The 24321-nt window shown below is 36.5% G+C and overlaps 1 protein-coding gene across 4 annotated transcripts in view; it reads right to left on the bottom strand.

Moving 5' to 3' along the window:
* VPS8 (VPS8 subunit of CORVET complex) overlaps window positions 1–24321 on the bottom strand; it is a 249364-nt gene that overhangs the window by 195856 nt on the left and 29187 nt on the right. For 2 of the 4 annotated variants that reach the window (XM_041731696.1, XM_041731694.1), the window contains exons 8-16: window positions 20714–20719; window positions 16288–16412; window positions 14678–14764; window positions 12320–12387; window positions 10921–11074; window positions 10760–10819; window positions 9380–9487; window positions 5544–5624; window positions 1693–1863 (exon numbers count right to left, since the gene is read on the bottom strand). In XM_041731696.1, the coding sequence (XP_041587630.1) occupies window positions 1693–1863; window positions 5544–5624; window positions 9380–9487; window positions 10760–10819; window positions 10921–11074; window positions 12320–12387; window positions 14678–14764; window positions 16288–16412; window positions 20714–20719 (860 nt within the window). Of the gene's footprint in view, window positions 1–1692; window positions 1864–5543; window positions 5625–9379; window positions 9488–10759; window positions 10820–10920; window positions 11075–12319; window positions 12388–14677; window positions 14765–16287; window positions 16413–20713; window positions 20720–24321 lie in introns of those variants that run through there. The other 2 variants (XM_041731695.1, XM_041731697.1) reach the window with 2 other exon arrangements.

Raw genomic sequence — 24321 nt, forward strand, 5'->3', positions numbered from 1 at the left:
GAACAATGTTTATTCTGGTCCTAATTATTCCCCTCTACAGAGGCAAGATGTCCCTGAGTATTCTACCCAATGCCCTATAAATTATGAAGTTTTCCATTGTGGCTGTATAAACAAGCCACTGTAAGCAATGGATAATAGTTCCTCCTAAACCTATCAAAAAATTATTTCCCTGGCCTTGGGTAGTTCCCTGATATGCATCTGCCAATCAGTAGTCGGCTGAATACACAAGGGGAACCATAGGTAGTGCTCTCCTCTCCAGTACTCAGTGCTGCAACTCAACCCACCTTAGTCTTCCCACAGTCTCAGCTCATGAAGTCCTTCAGGCTCCAACTGGGTTCCTTATCCCTAAGCTACAGCCTGGAAACTCTCTCTAGGCTAGAAACTAGGATAATCATAGGGCTCATATCACTTGTTTCCCATTTTGTCATGGATTGCTGTCCTTCAAGACCTGATGTCCAGTATTCTGAAAAGGTTTTTTTTGTTTTTTTGTTTTTTGTTTTTGTTTTTTTTTATCTTCTACACAGGAGAGTAAGTCCAGTGTCTATTATTCCATCTTGGCCAAAACTGCAAGTTCAAAGTCTATTTCTGTTAGACTTTCTGATAACCATTCAGACAAAAGAAAATACCTAAGTGTGAAATAGTAATTGGTCTTTAGTGAATTTTATTGCATTACCATTTCTTATTCTGGATTGTCTTGGTTCCTAAATTCTGAGGCTGGAAGACCTTTTCATATATTTTTTAAACTCTGAAGTTCTAATATCTCATGGAGATTTGAGTAATAGCTGCATATCATAGAGTAGATGCTCATTAAATATGAACATCATTACTATTTTTTCTTCCAAATTGCTCAGGAAAGCCTCTAAATTTCCTGCTTATACATTATTGTTTAGGAAACATGCGATCAGAATTTGAAGAAATTTGGGATGCCTGGGTGGCTCAGTGGTTTAGTGCCTGCCTTCGGCTCAGGGCATGATCCTGGAGTCCCAGGATGGAGTCCCACATTGGACTCCCTGCCTGGGGCCTGCTTCTCCCTCTGCCTGTGTTTCTGCCTCTCTCTCTGTGTCTCTCTCATGAATAAATAATAAAATCTTAAAAAAAAAAAAAAAGAATTCGAAGAAATTTAACTGTAAATTATCTGTGTAAATTGCTAAAGGCCATCACTATGGTTGCCTGAAATACAGTAAAATTAATGCTAAGGTCATACTTATGTCTTCCGTCTCTCCAAAGTCCTACATTTCATCTATTCCCTATTCCTAAAGAATCTTCTTTCTTTCTCTCAAACCATCTTTACCTTTTAATACCCACAGCCACCACACCTGCTCGAACCTTTACCAGTCACCCAAAGTCAGGCTACCTGTCTCTAGTCATTCATCCTTTAAATCTATCAGGCTTATTGCCACCATAATAAACTTTCTAAAATATTCTGCTTTCATCATTTCTTTCTCATAAATTTTCAATTTCATTTCATTATTTTAATATAAAAGTTAAAATTCTATAGTATTAAATTAGTCACATTTCTGAATAGAAGGTAACAGGAATTACTGTTTAACATTCCTGAATACTTAAAAACATACCCATATCCACTTCAATCTGGACATAAAGATAACTAACTCTTCAGAGTTCCAATTTCTAAAACAAACAACAAAAACCCAAGTTTATCAAAGCAATTCTAAGATAATGGATTACTCTTACCAGTGCTTGGCTAACATTTCCTCCGGTGGCTAGGGATTTGAAATGGCTGCTATTATAGACCAACTGAACCTCTGAGATCTCCACTGTTTCCAATTCCTCTTGAGTCTGCCGATCAATCACATGCAACTTCTCCACACTATCTAAGAGCACAACTGTGCGTGAGTTTATCCACTGCAAATCAAGCACACCACAAAACAAAAGTGAGGCCCATCCCACACCATCATTCAGGACAAAAAGAAAGCCTGGCCACTCAGTTAAATTAAACTGAGGACTACTTTATTCTTTTAATAACTTGATGACAACAAAACCTCAGTAAGAACTACTCAGTGACTGCAATGGCTAGACAGTAGTGGATAATAGTGCACAACACAGTACTGAGTTCTGGCAGTGTTAAAATGACTCATAGTATTTTAAAAAGGTAACTAAGAAGGGCACCTGGGTGGCTGAGTTGGTTAAGCGTTTGACTCTTGGTTTCGGCTCAGGTCATGATCTCAAGGTTGTGAGATCAAGCTCTGTGGGCTCTGCAGGGGAGGGCAATGAAGCCTGCTTAAAATTCTCTATCTTTGCCCCCCTCCCTCTCTAAATATAAATTAATAAACCAAAAAAAGTAAATAAAAATAAACAAGGTAACTAAGAGTTTTAACAGATACATTAGAGCATATATTAGTTTTAGTAAGATTCTTTAAGTGGTACACTGGCACAAATGACTTAAGCAAAATGACAAACTATGCATTTCTCATGTTTTTGACATTAATTAAATAAAAGGACAAATAAATCTCATAAACCTAAGTGGTCAAATGATTGCTAGAATTTACATAATTCATATTTTAAAACAGAAGCTATCTAAAATAGGGGCTCCTGGGTGGCTCAATCAGTTAAACGTCTGCCTTCAGCTCAGGTCGTGATCTCAGGGTCCTGGGATCAAGCTCCACATCAGGCTCTCTGCTCCGCAGCAAGTCTGCTTTTCTCTGTCCCTCTGTAATCTCTCTTGCTCTCCCTCTCTCAAACAAAATCTTTAAAAAAAAAAAAAAAAAAGCAGCAGCTATCTAAAATAAATATTTTCTTTAATACTTCCCTACCAATTGTGGGAGAATTCCTTACTTTTCTATTTCTCTATATTCTGAATTTTAATAAGTTCTGCTATAATTTTAGAGGTAATAACTTAATATTAAAAATCTTCTGAGGGCAGCCCAGGTGGCTTAGCGGTTTAGCGCCGACTTCAGCCCAGGGCATGATCCTGGAGACCCAGGATCAAGTCCCGCATCGGGCTCCCTGCATGGGGCTGGCTTCTCCCCTCTGCCTATGTCCCTGCCTCTCTCTCTCTCTCTCTGTATCTCTCATGAATAAATAAATAAAATCTTTAAATAAATAAATAAAATAAAATCTACTAAATTAGAATTCTAAATTAGCAAGAGTAAAGTGTTTCTCCTGCACTTTCACTCTCTGGTGTTCACGTTGTTTTATTTATATAACCTATTCCATGTTATCACAGATTATTTGCATAATATCTTATCAAAAACAACCAAGTTAAAATGGATCAATTTTGACATAAACTGAAAATACACTCTATCAATGTATTGTGGTTACTATAAGGGAAGGATTTAGTTCTGTTTAATTTTTCCCCAAAAAAATTCTCTCTCAGAAAATAGAGAGAGGTACCTGGGTGGCTCAGTGGTTGAGCACCTGCCTTTGGCTCAAATTGTGATCCTGGAGTCCCAGGATCGAGTCTTCCATCAGGCTTCCCACAGGGAAGCTTGCTTCTCCTTCTACTTATGTCCCTGCCTTTCTCTCTCTCTCTCTCTCCCTCTGTGTCTCTCATGAATAAATAAATAAAATCTTTAAAAAAAGAAAAACAGTTTGATACTCAAATCATTTACAAAGAACTCTTACAAGGTGCTCTCCCCATTATTTTAAAAAACAAAGACACATTATCAGCCTTATACAACTTTTGCCAGTACTAGTTTTATTTTTGTTTTTTAAAGATTTCATTTATTTATTCATGAGAGACAGAGAGAGAGAGAGGCAGAGACAGAGGCAGAGGGAAGAAACAGGCCCCATGCAGGGAGCCTGACACAGGATTCGATCCCGGGTCTCCAGGATCACGCCCTGGGCTGAAGGTGGTGCTAAACCACTGAGCCACCCAGGCTGCCCACTAGTACTAGTTTTAGATGCTTTCAAAGGTCACCTCATTAAAAAAGAGACAATGACAAAGAGTATTAGTAATTATTCCTAAGATTAGACCCTCACAACTGCAACTGCTGACATTGTTGTAAAGGAGTCTTTTAATGGTAATTTATAAAGCAATGCAGTTAGTGTCACATCACAGATAAGCCACAGGACAAATGAAAATACCTACTGCCCTACTGTAGGGAGAATGGCTACTTGTGGTTGAGGGAAAATTTTCCAGGGACAGAATAATATGCATATTTTAAAAGTGCCGTATCTCAAACATCATGATGAATTCTAGGAAGCTGTGTTAGATAATTCAATAGAGGTTCTGGTGATGACAAAGACACTGATGTCTTACATTCACACAAGAGTTTTAACAAGATTATTTCATGAAATGTGTATAGAAAAAAACATTTCTAAATCAATAGTCTAGAGGTAAGATTAAAAGGCAATGTGCAACTAAATTAATAAATTGTATATTATAAAGAAAAGACCCATTTCCTCTATATCCTAAAAAGTCACACATTGTTAAGTTAGGGGAAAAAACTTTTTTTTTTTTTTTGGGCCATTTTATTAGGAAAATGAGGCTGTGTCTCTTATTCAGGGTTGCCTATTTTCATGATATACAGAATGTTTCTGTATATTGATATGCCGAATATTGATATTGATATTGATATTGATATGGATATTGATATCCATATTGATATTGATATTGATATGCTGAAAGCATTAATGAAATAAACCCAGAAATATTATAATTACACTATTTGCAAAGTTGACATACTATCTGAAAAAGAAAAAATAAAATTTGATACAAAAATAAATACTGTTTTTTTTTTTAAAAAAACCAAAAAGTTGCTCAAGACTGAGATGTATGATGGAAAGAAAATTGTGAATTTTTTTTTAAGATTTTATTTATTTATTCATGAGAGACAGAGAGAGGCAGAAACATAAGCAGAGGGAGAAGCAGGCTCCACGCAGGGAGCCAGAAGTGGGACTTGATCCTGTAACTCCACGATCACGCCCTGAGCCAAAAACAGATGCTTAACTGCTGAGCCACCAAGGTGCCCCACTGTGAAGTTTTTAAACACGACAAAAGAATAGATTACATAAACTCTTGAACCAATTAGGACAATCTCAGAAGTATGAAACATGTTTCCAAAGAAAGCCAGACAACGATCCTCAAAGAAACCCACTCAAATTCTTCTGAAGTCCCCTCTGAAGTAATCAGGACATCAAAGAAAACTTTTTCTGACCCTGCCACTATTCAGCAAGACATAAGGCTGAAAGGCAATTAAAAGTAAGGTGGCATCAGGGCACCTGGTGGTTCAGTGGGTTAAACGTCTTGATTTCGGCTCAGGTCCTGATCTGAGTTGTGAGTCAGAGCCCTGTGCTGGGCTCTGTGCTGGGCATGGCACCTGCTCAAAATTCTGTCTCTCCCTCTGGTTCTCCCTCACCTCTCTCCCTCTTTCCAAAAAAAAAAAAAAAAAAAAAAAGTCATGTGTGTGGCATTACACCAAACTCAGACTCCATTCAATATAAGCAGAACTTGACTTCTACACAAATTTTACATAATCCCAAAAGTCATGGCTCATGGCAGAAATCCTGGTAGTGCTAGCATACCAGGGTCTCAAAACAACTACATGAGATAAATGGGGCAACTCAATCTGAATAATACTCACAGTAAAGTTGATGAGATCATAGTAGAGATGAAGGTGCTTTTGCTTAGTAACGTGTATTGCTCCAGACTCATCTCTCTTAACCTGATGGTGAAATAAAAACAATCTAAATACCAGCTATGTTTTAAGGGACTTTTGTAGACACTAATTCTACTCCACCTAGAAAATGAGTTCCATTCAGAGTATGGAGAAGCCCAAAATATTGACAATTAAAGAAACTATTACACAAAAGAAAAAATCATCCACACCATGATTTGTATCAAAATACAAGGCATATCTGCTCAGTAGTGTAGTTGTCAGTACTATAATGTGTGTTCACTCTAGTATAATTCAGAACAAACTAACTTCATCCCATCAGTGACTATACTCAGCTAGAGTTAAAGCATAAAATGAGACTGACCACATGGTATGATAAAGTCAAAAAGTCCATTTAAAAAAAAAAAAAAAAAGAGCTGTAGTGACAAGACTAAACTTTTCTGAAGTATACTGTTACAGCTCAAACAGCCCAAATGTCCCAAAAGAATGAGATGGACACTTGAGAATGTCAATATTTTATTTACATCTGTGTACATATACCCCCTCTAACCACCCTTGTAATTTGCTTTCCCTGCTTCTGCTCCAAGGCGACAGAGCACGGCAGAAGAAACATGGCACAATGTACATCTGACCCTTCTGAAATACATGACATCCTATCCGACCTGGGCTGTCTTACACTCCCATAGCAATGTTCTAGATAGCTTCCTTTCCTTTTAAGCCCCAATTCCTTTGTCTTCTACTCCCATCACTTACAGTGTTGACCTCACCAGATACATGAACAAACAACTGAGCCCTCCTACCGTGGGTCCTTCATGTACTCTGATCTTTGCTTCACTAAGTCACTTTCCCTGAAAGAAATTATATGCTAGTAGAAGGAACATGTGATCTAGAGGCATGCACTTAAGTTCCACTACTACAGCTGCATGACCAACAGCCAATCACTTATTCATTCTCTGTTTCCTCATTTGAAAATGAAAATGAACACCAAACTGTTCCCTGGCACATACTGAAAGTGTTTCACAAACAAACAAAATGCCAACATTACCTATTCTCTTAAGATTAGCTCAAGTCCTTACTAAAGATCACTTCACTTACATATATTCTAAATCCCACCCCCTCCACCATTGCTTAATAGTACCCCTCTCCTTTGCTGGCATATTCACTCACTCCTTTTTAAGGGTCCTTTTCTTTTTGCTTTCCAACATGTTTCTGACTTCTCCATCTTCAAATAAAAAACAAAACCAAAAAGCTTTTTACAGATATTAAACCATTCTCTTTCATCTTGTAACCAAACACTATGAGTGTAAGTTTGTTCTTCTAAACACCCATTTCCTTAACAAGGCTCTATAATGTAGCTTCCACCTCCATTTCATTGATGATTCATCCCTCTGAAAAGTTTCTAATCAACAACTACTGGCATATTCAATGGTCTTATCCTCAGTCATCTTCTCTCTTGATCTTAATTTAATAATGGTATAACCCTAGTACTGATATTGTCCTGAAGCCTCTCCTTTGTCTCCTATGTGAGGCCATTCTGTCCTACTTCCCCTCCTACCTCTATGTGCCTTTACTGGAACATTCTTTCTTGATTCCTCTTCTTTTTCCCCTTTCGTTGTGAGTGCCTGCCAAGGCTACGTATGCTCTGGCATTTGATTTTCACAGCTTCAACAACATTCTCTATCCTGAAATTCTCACTTGCACTCCAGACCTGGATTGCCATCTGCCCAGAAGACATTCTCTGAAAGAACACTTAAGAAGTCCACCTTCCCTTCTTACTCAACACCATTCAAATCCTCTGTAACTCAAGCCCTTCAAATAGTTCATGCTTCCTAAATGAGGTCAGAAACACAATGCTTCATTCATGTCCTTCAGTTCCCAGATCCAATAAAATGAGAAGCTTCGTCTTTCCTTCCAAGTGTCATCCCTAACTTTCACTGTAACCAAGCATCCTTGTCTAAATACCTCATACCTTCTTTGGCACAAGGGCAAAACCTTCCATTTCCCTATCACCTATAATACATTTTTTTCTGCTACTTCTATACTGATCTTCCTAGAATACCACTTTAACCACATCTTTATCTCTTTACCTAAGAAATTGTGACAACTCCTCATTACCAATCTAGGCCAATTATATTCTATAATCTGCATCAGGAGTCAGCAAACTTTTTTGGTAAAAGGCCACACAATAAATATTTTAAGTTCTGTGGATCATACAGTCTGTCACAACTACTCAATTCTGCCACTATAATGTGAAAGCAGCCATAAATAATACATAATCAAATGGGCATGATGGTGTTCCAATAAAACAAGCAGCTGGCCAGATTTGGTCCACAAGCCACACTGTGCCACCCCTAATCTAAATCTACATCATAGGGATCCCTGGGTGGCGCAGCGGTTTAGCGCCTGCCTTTGGCCCAGGGCGCGATCCTGGAGATCCAGGATCGAATCCCACGTCGGGCTCCCGGTGCATGGAGCCTGCTTCTCCCTCTGCCTATGTCTCTGCCTCTCTCTCTCTCAATCTGTGTGACTATCATAAATAAATAAAAAAAAAATTTTAAAAAATAAATAATTCTACATCATATATTCAACTTGATTTTCCACAGGTTTCTCACTCTCATTAATCCTATAAGCATTTATTAAGCATCTACTATATATAGGCACTGTCCTTGTGACTAGAATCTTTAGATTTATGGCACTTTCACTTTACTTAGACAAATAATTTAAAAAGTGCTGAATGTTACCAAAGGAGAAGAAATAAGGTCTTGTGGGTGTATGTAGCAGGAAACAATTCAGGAAGTCAGGGAAGGCAATGTTAATCATGAGTTAGGTAGGATAAAGTGGAAGAGGGCACAGAGCTTCCCTTACAGAGGTGAGAGCATATGCAAAGACCCCAAGGCCAGAGTCTAGTTAGGAAGCTATGCCAAAGCCGAGGTAGAAGAAATATCAGTGGTTTAGGCTAGTGAACAGCAATGGGGGGGGGGTGACAAAAAGGGAGTAAATCCAGATGTTAGAGACAGGGTCAACAGGATGCAGTGAAGCAGAAATGAGGGAGAAAGATAACTGAAAGTAAACACCTAGGTTTCTAGCTGGAGAAACTACGTGAACAGTGGTGTCCTTGCTTGACTGAGCTAGGAAACCCAAGAAGAGATTATGCACTGCACATTCTTACCCCTGTAACTTCATTTCCCTCAATATGCATATCCACCCCTCCTGCAGTATTTGCCATATGTCCTTCACAGAGTTTTCCATGGCCTATCCAGTCCATACAAATCTTTCCATACTCTGAATTTTTATCAACTCTTAAAAGTTGAATAGTTGAATCCTTAAGCATAGTGTTCTCCCTAATGGTAATGAATATACTGGCTTTGTCTCTCAAACAGTATTTGAAGTGAAAGAAGAAATTTATCTTATACTTTCTTCAACAGTTTCTGTGTCCTTCAGTGTAGAGAGCACAGTGTGTGCTCAGTGAAACCTATTGTCTAATAAATACACTATATGTAATAGGTAAGCCATTAATAGACATATATACATTCTTATATTTATATATACACATAAACCATTCATTATTTGTTAGTCAAAGAGATGGAATTAAGAAATACACCACGGAGGGGCATGAAGCTAAAGTGATTATTGTCTTCCACGTTAATAAAACCTTAAATTAAAATTAAAATACCACTCTCTCTCCAAAGAATTATGATAACATATTTGACACAATATTAAAGCACTGGTGAATATCAAAAAACTATTATGGTATTATGATAAAGGACTTTATAACAGACATATAGCATCCTGTCAGGACTTACCAACAGAAAATGAACAACATCTCCTCTGCAGAAGGCAAGCATGGGATTCACATAATTATGCACTGCCACAAAGTGCCAGGCCAGCAATGGAACACTGGAAGGATCCATCTAAGGAGGAAAAGACCAAAACATTTTTTTAAAAAAAGGCATCACAGTTAACAGCAAGAAAAAGAGAAAACTAGTTAACACAGTATCTGACTAGTATTCCTTGATAAAACATCTCCCAATTTCTCATAAAAATCCCAGTGAAGCAGGCATTGACTGGAAAATGTCATGAGGGAACTTTCTGGGTTGATGCTGATGTTCTACATCTTGAGAGAGGCTTGGGCTATAAAAGTATATACATTTGTTAAAGTTTAGCAAATGTATGCCAAGATGGGTGCACTTCACTGTAAGTAAATTTCACACCAAAGGAGAAACAAATATTGAACTCTAAACATAAAGCATGCTGAATATTTAGTCAAATGAGTACTGACTTCTCCAATTTACTTGGAAATACATTTAAAATAACATAATTTGATGGATGGAGAGACAGATATATAATAAAAAAAATTATAGTAAACTATTAATGATAGAATTATATAGTTTAGATATACACATAGATGTTCAATGTACAATTCTTTCTACTTCTCTATTTGGAAATGTTAATATTGGAGAAAAAAAATACCAGTAAAGACATACAAAAAGATGCAAACCTATACCACCATGATAAACCTCAGCCAATGAAGCTAACCTAAGAAACATTAATGACAATCTAAGCTAGCTATACCACCTGAAATAGCAAATCTGTCCCCCCCGCCCCCTGCGCGAGGCCCAGAGATAATGTAGTACCAACAAACAGCAGAGTGGTCTCCCTCAGCATAGAGGCTATGTTCTCAACTAGTCTTGGCTCTGTACCATCATTCTCCATCTCATCCCATCGATACCTCTCCTCACAATTACACTAGAAGATCACAGCTCTCTGAAAACAACCAACCAGGGAAGGAAAGGGAAACTGTGGTATTCATCATAGATTTTGGGAAGAATCATCCTCCAAAGTAAAATACTAAAGGCAGAAGCCAAAAGAAAGCCTAGGTAGTAGCAATTTATGCTAGATCTTATGGTGGGGTGTCCTCTATCAGTAGTTCAGTACCAAAGCAGCAGCTGTTTATAAGAGACTTTAAAACAAGGTAAAAAAGGACAGATCTTGTGATCTGTACTGCTCTAGTCACAAGTTTATACTGCTTTGGTTATATCAAGGTAAGTCCAGACAATGATCTTTGGAGCCCTGACTTCCGTTTTACCTCGTTTTCTGACAATCTCACAAAATTCACCACTTGCAAGTCCTCTCCCTACTCCTGACATGGTCTTTTTGCCAATAAGATGGAGAGGTTTACTTACCCGTCCATAGGGAAAAGTCATCCACACTTTCAAAGATGGTTTCAATCCAATGACCAGTATCTATGAGAAAAACATATTTTTAATGTTCACCCTATAATTTTCAAATTTTTGGTATTCAGAACCTCTAAAAGTTATGAGTTTCACCTTCTAAATATACCAACCTTTGTTAAGGACGCCATGGCCAATAAGGAAAACTGTGTGATGGGATGATCTTTTAACTCAGGCTTTGAATGGAGAGGCTCAATACAGCAAACTTCACCCTTGGAACCACTGAACAGACATCTAGATTCACATGTTCTCACTCCCATCACTCTCCTGCAAAGGTAACCAAAAAATTCAGAATTGATTTATTGATGATTCAAGGTACTACCATCACTAGCATGGACTACTGCAATAGCCTCCTAACTCCTCTTCTTGCCTCCGACAATCCAACTCCATAGGACATCAGCAGGCTTTTTGTAATGTCCAGGTCAGATTTCACTCTTCTCCTAAAAACACTCCAATGGTTTGCCACTGTACATAAATAAAATCCAAAATCTTTATCATGTTTTCAAAGGTCCTATATGATCTGGCTCCTGCCTTCACTCTTTTCCCATCCTACTACTGACAAAATCATTCTCCAGCCACGACTACCTTCTTTCCATTTAACTACCAAGCCAAACTTGTGCCCACTTCAAAACTCTTGTGCTTGAACACCCCTCTGCCTGGAACACTTCTAGATTTTTGCATTTGTTGACCAGATTATCATTTGGGTCTTTGCTCAAATGTTGCCTTCCTGAATTATCCACAAGTTCATTCCAGCAAGCTGACTGGCCTTACTTTTTCCACAGTATTCACAACTATCTGAAGTTATTTCACTTATGTACTCATTTATTATCATGTTCCTACCCCTACCCCAACTAGAATGTAAGTTCTATTAGAGTAGCAACTTTGTCTGGTTCACAGCTCCAAGTCTGGTGTCTAGAATAATGCCTAAGCATAGGAGATGTTAGGTAAACAGTAGCAGAATAAGTAAATAATACTTTGTAAGCAATTACTTTAGGCTTAGCTTTGTGAAAAAGTGAGAGAAACATAAGAAACATGGTCCTTACTTTGAAAACTTATGGAAACACAGTATGAATTTTACATTTTACTTTTTAAATAACTGCTTTATAAATACTCTCCCATGTATCTAGACAGTCTTTACTCTTAAGGAGAAATAGGGCAATTCCAAGGCAATAAAAACTTTTCTACATCTGTCTGTTACGGTTATAATTAACTGGGTCTAAACCAAAATTAGTGACATACTCCAGAATTATGGTTAACAAGCCTGACAGCTCATGTGAATTTCCTGGGGAGCAGGAGTTCAGAATCCCAACTCAGGCCTACTGAGAGAATTCTGGGTGGCCAGGCCTGGACCTCCAAATGTTCTATAAGGCTCCCCAAGTCATGATAATATACATCCATAACCTATTTTTAATCACATGGGTTTTCCGGACCTCTTCATGTTCAACTTCAAGTCATTAAACCAGAACTAGTCTTTTCATTTCATTTGTCAACAAATGTCCTTTAGTCTCTTACTTAAATGTCAATTCAAAAACAGAGCCTCCGCTGTCATTGCAAATTGCAAGAGTTGGATCATCTGTAAACTAAACAGAGAAGAAATTTACTTTCTTATATATTTTTCAACAACCAGTCAAGTATTAAAAAGGGAAAAAAGTATAACACTTTAAAAATCTAAAAACAAACACATTTAGTAGCATTTGAAATCACCTAGATTTAGTTCATCATTCTAAATATACAAACTTATCCGTATTCAGAATAAAAATGGCTATCTTCAAAAACTGAGGCTTTAAAAAAGCAAACCCATCTTTCATCAGGATAAAAGAAAAATACAAACTGTGACTCATAAAAGCCCTAAAGTTCTCCACTTGGGTTCCTAACATTAACTTTTTCTAAGCTGCTATTAAACTGAATAGGGTATACTAGATACATCTGCAGTTGCCTAGTTTTCAAGAACAAAGACATAGTAAAAGATATTTGCTACCTTTAGAAAATAAACTTGAGTGTGTTTTCTGAATAACAGAAGAATTCATCCACTATATTTAAAATAGTTTAACTTTCTATGGAACTATTCCAAATATGTGCTGCCTCCTGATCTTCTTTGACAGAGTATACTTCAGTTATTATTACCTACCTGGAAAACTCAAAATAACCAATAATGTTCACAATGACAAATTGTCCTAAGGACTTATGGGGTATGGTAAATGTGAATGCTGTAGGATATAAAACTGAGTAACCTGAGTCACTTAGAGTGACCAATCTCCCCTAACCCCAAAGGCTGGTGAGCCATCCTAAATGGCATGTCTTTGTTCTCTTAGGGACAGTCAAGGTACAGGAAACTACTGTAAAATTGTTCTCCCCACACAGAGGCATAACAAAGAAAACCCACAACTTTGCTCTCAAGGTCTCGCTGAGCAATTGCCAGAGTGGGAAGTATACATCTGGAATGTAGGAAAATCAACTGCACTTGCACTTTTATTTATCAATTTTCTACTTATCTGTTTTGTAATGTATTTAAATATGAATACAGTACTACATTTACAGTATTTTTTAAATATACATATATGCATTAAGGATGTAAGCCCATTGCTAGGATATAGGGTTAAGTCTGGAGAACAGTGAGTAAGGGTACTAAAGAGCAAGTGGCCATTGTCAATCCAAGACTCTGGAAGAATTCAATCATATATATCACTTGCTACCTCTTACTCCAATGTCACAGCATCTGCATGCACCACCTTTATCACCAATCTCAAGCAACACAATGGCTACCACTTCCATGCTTTTAACCTCAGCTGCATTCTTCTCTTGCCTCTCTGCCTTTATCTCTTCTGTTCCATTTCTCTCAAGGATTTTGCTTTTTTTCTGTAAATGAACTGTCCTTTTACAAACACCATCAACAGCTACCATGCATAGTACAAAAATAAATGAGAAACAGATTCTGGTTTCAAAAACTTTCATTTATTAAAAGAGATGAGACATAAACACAAACAACTATAACATGCCATAGGAAAAGAGGTCAAGAAAACTGCCATTTTGTTCAAAAAAGGGGAAATTCTACTTTTACTTCTCTTGGTTGTTTTCACTGTTACTAAATGCTTCAATGCTGCTTTGTCACAAAAAGATTTTATATAACTAACCTAGATGCAGACACATAAACTCCAGATGCTTACAGACTTTAAAAAGCATATGTATGGATAAGAGAGGTCTGCACAGCTAAGCAACCAAATGTGTACATGATTAAAATCTAGAAGATCTGATTTTAGACTTCCCTAGTTACAGTCCTTTACCTTTTATGCTTCTGAACATGGGCTTGACAGCATACAAAAACCAAAGTTCACATTGTATTTATAAATGAAATCTGTTACCTAAGTTGGTTTATTTTTTTCAGACCTATAGGGAGAAAGCCAAGACTCAAATCTTAATGCTTGTCCCTTAGAGGCCTGAAGGAAAATAAACCAACAGATCTGTTTCTAAACATAATGCAAACCTTGGTTCTTTCACAGCTGGTGCCTTGAACCCCAGGTAACTCCCAACAAAGTGTGACAAAGCAACATTGGTGGACTAAAGGAAAGGTAAAACCACCTTTTTAAATCTCCACATGAGTTTTCAGCAGGGTACTGCCTGTCTGCTGCCAACCTCTGGTCTAGGATCACATCAGTTTACTCTTTCTGCTGCTCTATCTATTAGAGGTCAGTCCAGCGTGCAGCTGAATGTTTCCAGACTAACCCAGCTCCAATTCTAGCCTGGAGAGCATCCTATTGGGATAGTCAAAGAAAACTTCATTTTCAAGGATTCTTTTTATGAAGATATGTGCTTAAAAGTGCATACATGAACATAAAAATAAAAATTAATAGAAAAAGAAAACAAAGATATTACCTTAATATGCAGTATAGCTGTTCCTGGAGGATGAGCATCTGTTATTGATCTTAGAAGTTTTCCACTGGCCAAATCCCACATCGTGATCTATAAGACAACTAAATGCTTCAAAATCCAATTTATTGCTCTTTTTTGGACTTAGGTATCCTGCCTTGTGGCTGAAATAATCCACCCCTAGTCCATAAACATTGCAGGCAAAGAACTATGAAGTTGAAATGTAAATGAAGGTTGCAGATCCATTAAAGCACAGGGCCTTTATTCCATCTTCATCATCCCTTCATCCTGCCAACCTACTTTTTCCTTCAGATTTTAAACTTTGTTCTTATACTGAGAAGTAAAAAATTTCTTCAATGAGTCAATCTCTTTAGCACTGGTAAAAATTATAGGAGAGGCTCACTGCCAAATAAACTAGTGATGTGTAAGTCAAAAGATGAGAAAAGCCAAAACTTATTGCCAGTTTCAGAAGTAAAAAGCAATTCTAAGAGTTATCCAGAAACACAGTAATGAGAATATAGAAAGCAGAACATAGTGTATTTAAAAAGCAGCAATAATTATCTATGCTACTATAAGGAAGTAAATTTTGACATAACAGCCTAGTTGGTTTGTAAAAGCTACTTACTTATATAGACACACAAATTAAGATATTGAAAATCACAGACTTTGGCTCAGTTGATAACAATTAATAAAAGCTGAACAAAAGTCAGACCGAGTAACATTAGGTCAGCTCTACAGACACGTTACTTTAAAATTTTTGGTCCCTGACATACTGATCTAGAAATACTGGTTTGTTTGCTTTTTTCATTGACCAAACTGGGTAAATGTAACATAAGTGTATTTTCACATCCAGACACTCATGTACAGAATTCAATGCAGTGAATTCCCAAATATCAACCAACGGACCATAATCACCGTATCTGCATTTTTGCATAACAATTGCTTTGTATGTAACTTAGTGCCATCATCTGTCCTACCCATGCTTTTCTCCTAGCTCCAGAGTTATCACACTTCACTTTTTTTCCTCTAAATTTCATTTATTTTTAAAGATTGTATTTATTTATTCATGAGAGACACAGAGATAGAGGCAGAGAGACAGGCAGAGGGAGAAGCAGGCTCTATGCAGGAAGCCCGATGTGGGACTCAATCCCAGGACTCCAGGATCACGCCGATAGCAGGCACTAAATTGCTGAGCCACCCAAGGGTCCCTATATTCCAGCATTCTTTATCCATTCATCAGTCAATAGACATTTGGGCTCTTCCCACAGTTTGGCTATTGTTCATAGTGCTGCTCTAAACATTGGGGTGCATATACCCCTTGAAATCTGAGTTTTGTATCCTTTGGGTAAATACCTAGTATTACATTGCTGGATGGTAGCATAGTTCTATTTTTAACTTTTTGAGGAACCTCCATACTGTTTTCCAGAGTAGCTGAACAAGTTTGCATTCCCACCAACACGTAAGAGGGTTCCCCTTTCTCTGCGTCCTTGTCAATATCTATTGTTCCCTGTTGTTAATTTTAACCATTCTGACAGGTGTGAGGTGGTATAGAGATACTAGTTTCTTTTAAATTGATTTTAACATTGTTGTATGGATAAAATAAAGTTCACATTTACCTGTCCTTTTGCAAAGCCACAGAGAAGTCTTGAGCAGTCATTGTTGATACTGAGGGCAGAGATGGCTCCATACTGACCTCCAACACTAGTGCTACCCAGACAGAGTCGCAAAGCTTGATTCTGATCTGAAGAAAGCAATTTGCAAAATCAGGTAAAAGAAATGAAAGGAATGAAAAAATATGTATATACTATCAGCTTTGCAAAGACTTGGGAGGTAGCAACAATCAAAAGAATCAAATGATGAAGTTACATTCATTTTAATGTATTTATTGAGCATGTTCTAGATGCTGGGCATTGAATTAGATAGTAAGAATGAAGAAAAAAAACCCAAGATCTACAAGTAAGCAGATAGAACCTGCTAATGATTAAAAAAAAAAAAAATCCAGAAGTAATCTTTATCTCTTTGAACAAACCAACTATCTTTCACCTGTCTCATTCTAAAATTGTATTTCTTGCTTTTTCAGGATGTAAAGTTACAGGGAATGCCATCTTTTAAAGTAGCTTTACAATTTCAAAAATCAAAATTTATTAATTCAGAATTTGGCTGAATTTACATTTATATTATCCACAAAGAAAAGGTCTCCTAGGCAAATTAACAGTGCAAACAAAATTACAGAATATTTAAACTACTTAAGAAAATTATTTCCAAGCATCAACATTTGATATGCTAAAAGTAAATAATTCAAATCTCTACTAGATTGTTATTTAACGGTAAGGATCTTGCCTTAATCAGTTCCGATTTTCTCCAGGAGGCAAATATTTATTAAAATTTATTATTTAATAATTAAAAGAAATTCTTCCAAGGCTTCTCCTAGGCAATGCTTATTTTGTGTAGAGTTCATTACTATACCCACTTGAAAACAATGAGATAAAAAATTCAAGTATAAGAAGGCATGCCTACAAAATGTAATTGCTTGGGGAGGAAAAAAACTCACATTATTTGCAAAATCTGGAGTTCTCTGAACTCACCCAGCAATTGTTTATGCCTCCTTTAACTACTTACATGCTATTCTTTGGAGGCAAGTATATCTTACTTCCACTACTAGACTATGTCCTTTCTAAGGGCTAAAATTATAAGTGAACTAACATTCCCAGAATACCTAGCCTGGTGCCCTACACTCAGGAGGCATCGGACAATCATCTGAATAGCTTCCACATTTGCAAATCTTCCTTCTATAAGGGTAAATCTAGTTATTAGAAAGAACCTAAAGACATTCATTCTCAGATCTAGCGAATAATACCATATAGACCTTTTGCCCATCCAAAGTGAATACTGTAAGAACATTTTTCTGTGTTCATAAACTGGCTCAAGTAACGATCCCCACGTCCCAAAGGAGTTCTGACACAATTAATGGATGCACTGTATCTGGCACGCAGAAAATACTCAATATTTTCTGAAATCATTTTATCTTTTAGCCTTTAAGATGAATATTCAAAAAGGAATAAAATTCATAAATATACAAGGCCTAATGTATTTAAAATGCCATCATCTTTGTTCACATCTAGAATGATTACAATTACGGATTTTTTTTCCCCACTTTTTTCTTTCTTACATACTTTTCCTTCCTCTCTCAATTTAATCCAAATTATTAAAATTTCCTTTTTTCTATTTTCCCAACTTTGAATACAACACCTCATTTTATGTTGCTTTACTGAAATTGCCTGCCTAAAATAGTGTTTTCCATGATCCTTATCTTGTCAGGGATGCCTTATACAGTTAGTAAATTATCCATATATCTTAATTTGCAAACTGTCAAGATAGTATCATTAGGCAACAGCAATATATATATGTATATATATACACATATATATGTAAAATACACACTATACACACACACAAACACACCACTACTTTAGGTCATTTGTAGAGGCAACAGATGGAATGAAAGTAAGAGGCCACAGACAGAAATTCCATATCAGCCTTACAAAGAGCCCCAAGAGTCTGGGCTGCTTGCCTTCCAAGCACAGAGTAGTGTCTGAATAGCATCCAGCTAGGATCTTTTGTAATCTGTGCTTTGAGATACAGACTGTACACACAGTTCTGATCCACCAATACTTAAAGACACTCACTACTGCTTTCAGATTTAACAAAGTTCACACTGTAGACTATTTTAAGTATTTTTATAACTCAAGGAGGATAAGAATAGGAAAATGAGGGAATATGATAAAATAAAGGGTACCATCAAGGGAAGAAATAAAGAAAAGAAAGGAAGAAAAACTTCAGGATTAAAAATCCAAATAGGACTCTGCTTTCCTATGGGTCCTATATACTAAAAACTAGCTGCAACAGGGGACCAAATTATCAAGCTCAGTCATTCCTGAAATATATATGAAACTTACATCCCACAAGACTGTGTTAATGAAAACATTCTTAAGTTTTTCTCTTGATTTTTACAATATATCCATTATCTTTATAACGTCCCTTTATATGGTTAAGCACGGTCGTGAGATGACAGACAGGGTATAAAATATACTCTGGTTTTAACTCCACAAAGTTATTTATCAAATCTTATTAACATACCTGCTATCTATCATACAATTTAGACTAAATTCATAAAAGGCAGAATTTCTGTATAAAGAAGAAACCAGAATCTTATGGGAGAGGTTTCTTCTGCTGGAATAACTAAACATTCTGTATCCCAGATTATTCTGGACACTTCTGGAAAAAGGTATTTGGTATAAATAAACATAAAACCTCTTCCAAACACTTGAATTCTAAAGTTATATAGAAAGAACAGGAGGACCTAGACAGAAGCAAGAGAGGTTAAACATCAGAACTTTCCATATTGCACTCCTCCAAGAGGGCTCTTGGTTGCCTTAATTTTTAAGGAAAAATTCCATTTTTCCCCACTCTCGAAGTCTTCTTTTATCTATTGCTGGGAGAAACCATTAAATTAGCAGTACATCTAATTTCATTTACAGAGTCCACACAAAATCACATTTGGTTGGCATTGTGAACTTAGTTTTTAAAAAAATTGGAGTGGGTCCTTATAAAGCAAATAACTCTAGGCAAGAAATATGAAATGAGACTATCGTTTTTCCTATAAACTTCACAGAGTTGGCACAGAACTTAAATAAGAAAATGCCTATGAAAAATGTGAAAACTATCAAATGTTACAAATGCAAGGGATTATTATTAATGATAATAAATAGCTTACCAATTAAGACAACTTGAAGCCTAGTTATCACAAACACTGCAATGAATTATACCTATTTCTTTTATTAGTCTATCTTTCAAAGTATACTTTGCTTAGGGCAGATCTCAGCATATTCTGGGCTTAAGAATAATGTGCTAAATAGCAAAGAAAAGCCACAAGTAATGTATAAAGTCTGTAATAGCCATAAAATCTAAATCTGAACATACTTCAAGAGAATTTCTGCTCTTTCCATATACCAAAATTGACCCAATCCTCTATTTCTTCATCCTTAATTTGTTTTAACAAGTTCCCAAAGACCTTCAAAGAAGGAAATAACTAGATCCTAGAAGAAATCAAATTTAATCGTGTATATAGAACTCTCTTATTGCCAGCATTCATCATTTTTCAATACTACTCTTTCCTTACTCTTCGTAAATATTAAAATATTCTTTGAAAAAAATACTCTGTGAGACCAAAAGAAGAGGTATCAGAAAAAAATTTTCATTAATGATCATAAAAACAGTAGAAGCACTTTACCTGACCTCCACCTAACAGACACAAAGAATTAAATCCTCATCCCCTCACTGACAGAAGCCCAGGACACAGTGAATTCCCATTGCTAACTGGCTATTATCTTATAATTAGTTAGCTGCCTGTGTTCATTTCGAAACCTGCTCATGCCACCATAATGTTACTGGACTTTAAAAACTTAACCAATAGGTGAACTGATAAAACAGAGTGACAAAGAAAGAACTATTGTTTCCATGAAAACTAAATGAATGTTAATGAAAAAGCTGATAAAGGTGTTTCTTTGAAAACCTGTCATGAAATAAGGTGTGGACAAGATAACTGTCAAAGATTGAAGAGTTGTTTTGTAAAAATCTACAATTTTGTACACCTCAATTGATTCATAGGTGCCTGGGCTTCTACCTCTTTTTCTTTTAATTAAAAGTGCAAATTTTATGTAACTCATTGTTGATGCAGTTTATTACAAAAGAAAAGAGCTTCTGACCTCCAACTGGCAGATAACAAACTCAAAGAAAAGGCTTGGCACTGTATCATAGTATTAAGGAGAAAATGAATATTTGTATATTTTCAGTCAAAATAAAACACTGAAAGTATGCACAGACATAATTTTTAATAATTCCCTGCTTTAACCAGTTTCAAGTAGCTGTTTTTTTTCAGTAAGCATTTCATAAGAAGGCATCAACTGTAACTGACAGTTTCTCTTTCAACACTAAAAAGGTCAAAAGAAAAGCAGTCACTCATGCAAACCAAAATTACTATACCTTTTCCTTTGAATCCATGGAGAAAGATCAAAAGAAAGAGAAAAGCAAGAAATCAGTTCAAAAGTTCAGAGAAAAGACAGGTAAAATTTCAAAAGTCTAAGTGACAACCTTTAGTTATCTCTGGGAATGATACTAAATGTGACTAACCAATTTATGATTACATTCAGGTATTGATTATGAGAAAGAGAAAATGCGTAATATCCAAATCATAGCACAGTAAGTAAATCCAAGTCCAGGAAGTTTGATAGAAATACAACAGCTTCAAAAAGATAATCTATTAAAGTATACTAGCAACCTCCAAAAATAGGAAACTAAGGGCCTTGGAATAGAGATGCATCTTTATAACTATTTGAATTTTTGAGATCCTGTATATAGGAAAGAACCAAGATTTATAATAAATATCACATACCTATAGTCCATTAAAAGAGGCAATATACATCACCTTTAAGAAGTTTACATTGATCACTATTTGAATGACCCAGGCCCCTATTCCAATAAAGGATCTAATGTCACTTAAAACAAGTACAACTCTTCCTGCTACACTTTTCCTCTGATCGACAAAGATATTTAAATGAGATCAGATTTAACCCAGACTTCTAGACACTTCACAGTATGATTACTCTGCTATTTATTACTGCCATTCAAGCAAATTTTAATCCATTTGTTAAAACTCACTGTCCAAATAACCAGATTTCACAAAAATATTGAGTAAAAATTACTAATTGCATGATTAAAAACTCAAAGCATAACCAGGATATTATTTTTTCTCAAAATGTTCACTTTGGCATATTTCCTTTTCCATGAGATTGTAGTGAAAGGTTACCATTTCATCATATCTACAACAAAACAGTTGATATCTAAAAATTTAAGAAGCAGGCCCAAGGAAATTAAGAAGACAGTAGCAAAAGACAATGTACTCTTCTCAATTGTTTTTTTGTTTGTTTGTTTGTTTGTTTATTCATGAGAAACACAGAGGGAGAGAGAGAGAGAGAGAGAGAGAGAGAGAGAGGCAGAGACACAGGCAGAGGGAGAAGCAGGCTCCATGCAGGGAGCGTGACATGGGACTCGATCCCGGGTCTCCAAGATCAGGCCCTGGGTTGAAGGCGGTGCTAAACCACTGAGCCACTGGGGCTGCCCTCAATTGGTTTTATTTTAAATAATTCCTTTAATTTGTGGCAGTGGGTTTGATTATAAACAGACATGTATCCCTATAACCTTGTGGTAAGGAAGGGATGTTAAAGAGGATGAGCTGAGGAAAAGTGAACACTGGCAACTGGGAACAACAACAACAAAATCAACATGCATTCTGCTGACAGATAAACATATACATTATACTTGACTCTGACTCATCTTAGTTCTTCTATTCTTCATCCATCTTGGAATCTACCTCCTTTTCTCTCAGGAGAGAATTATTGAGAATGGTGAAAATGCACTGATCTAGGATTCAGTGTTTCTTGATTCTGAACTTGGCTCTGTCTCTCTTAATCTCTCTGGTTCTCAGCCACTTCATATATAAAATAAGAAGACTAAACTATAAGTCCTTTTAGGATCCTTTCCCTAAATCCTTTCACTCTAATACCAATTATGCCTGCATAGGAAAATAAGCATTCTTGGGGCACCTGGGTGCTCAGTCGGTTAAGCGTCTGCCTTCGGCTCAGGTCACGATCCCAGAGGCCTGGGATCAAGCCCTGTATCAGGCTCCCTGATCAGCAGAGAGTCTGCTTTTCCCTCTCCCTCTCCCTCTGCCTCTTCCCCTGCTCATGCTTGCTCTCTCAAATAAATAAAATCTTAAAAAAAAAAAAAAAAAGAATTATTCTTACACCTGATAGGAGAGCAGGCTGGTAAAACTTTCTAAAAGCAATTAAGTTATGTCAATAAGTGTTTAAAATATTCCTAAATTAATTAGATTATGAAACCTGGAAAAACATGTAAATAAAATGTTCATACCTGGACTTTAAGCAATTCCACCTTTAAGAATTTGTGGGGATCCCTGGGTGGCGCAGCGGTTTGGCGCCTGCCTTTGGCCCAGGGCGCGATCCTGGAGACCCGGGATCGAATCCCACATCAGGCTCCCGGTGCATGGAGCCTGCTTCTCCCTCTGCCTGTGTCTCTGCCTCTCTCTCTCTCTCTCTGTGACTATCATAAAAAAAAAAAAAAAAAAATTAAGAATTTGTTCTATGGGGGATCCCTGGGTGGCGCAGTGGTTTGGCGCTTGCCTTTGGCCCAGGGCGCGATCCTGGAGACCCAGGATCGAATCCCACGTCAGGCTCCCGGTGCATGGAGCCTGCTTCTCCCTCTGCCTATGTCTCTGCCTCTCTCTCTGTCTCTCTGTGACTATCATAAATAAATAAAAATTTAAAAAAAAATTAAAAAAAAAAAAAAAGAATTTGTTCTATGGAAGTAATCATGTGCACAAAAATGCAGTTACAAAAGATGTTCATTGCTATACTGTTTGTTTAGAAACAACCTAAATGTCTTAGTATAGGAAATGGTTAAGTAAATTATGATGAATTCATTTAAAGGAATATTATGTAGCCATGAAAAAGGATGTTATAGATGAATATATAACTGCATGCAAAGATGTTGATTATGATGAAAAAGCAGATTACAAATTAACATGATTCCACCCATGATTCCATGGGTGTGTGCACACACACATGTACAAAAAAAGATTAGAGGGCCATACAGAAATGTTAGGGATTAAGGATTATTCCTGAGTGGTAGAGTTTATTTTGTATCTTCAACCCATTGTTCATCTAAACTTCCTACTATGAACACATATTAGGAAATAAGGAAAAAATTATTATCCAAAGAATCAATTCTAAAGTTCTCTGAAGAGAATTATTTTTGTGTTCATTCATTCCACCTTCAAACAACAAAACTCTATTACTTAAATCAATCACCTCTGAAAAGAATAGGTGTTAAAATCACATGATAATTAGGATTTTTAGGATATTTATAAATAGGAATTCAAACCATTCAAACACAGGGGAAAACAACCACTCATATGATAAATAATGATGCAAGGCTAATACAGATCAAATTGTAGTACTGTTATTAAAGTATTCCCAGGTAATCCTTATACAATATCCTGTCGATTCCTTACTAAAATACAAGTGTTACTGGGAATCCCATTTAAGAGAGATGCAGAAGACTGAAGGTGCAGAAGAGAACATTAAAAATGATAGAAAAGGGCAGCCCAGGTGGCTCAGCGATTTAGTGCTGCCTTCAGCCCAGGGCCTGATCCTGGAGACCCAGGATCAAGTCCCACGACAGGCTCCCTGCATGGAGCCTGCTTCTCCTTCTGCCTGTGTCTCTGCCTCTCTCTCTGCATGTCTCTCATGAATAAATAAAATCTTTTTTAAAAATAGAAAAATATTATGTTTTTATTTTCATAGTTTTTAAATAAAATTTTAAAAACCCAGAAGATGTTCTGCTGATAGTACTGAATTCAAAAGCAAAGCAAAGAGTAATAAAACTAGGGTTATTTAGTCTCATGCAGGGAAAAAAGAAAACACTGAAGACTATGTCTACTATATAAATAAACGTTAAGTTCTCTTCTCAACTAACAAAAGAATGTGATTATAAGCGAGAAATTTTTCAGATTA

This window comes from Vulpes lagopus, chromosome 17 (genome assembly GCF_018345385.1).
Source record: "Vulpes lagopus strain Blue_001 chromosome 17, ASM1834538v1, whole genome shotgun sequence".
Lineage (NCBI taxonomy): Eukaryota > Metazoa > Chordata > Mammalia > Carnivora > Canidae > Vulpes > Vulpes lagopus.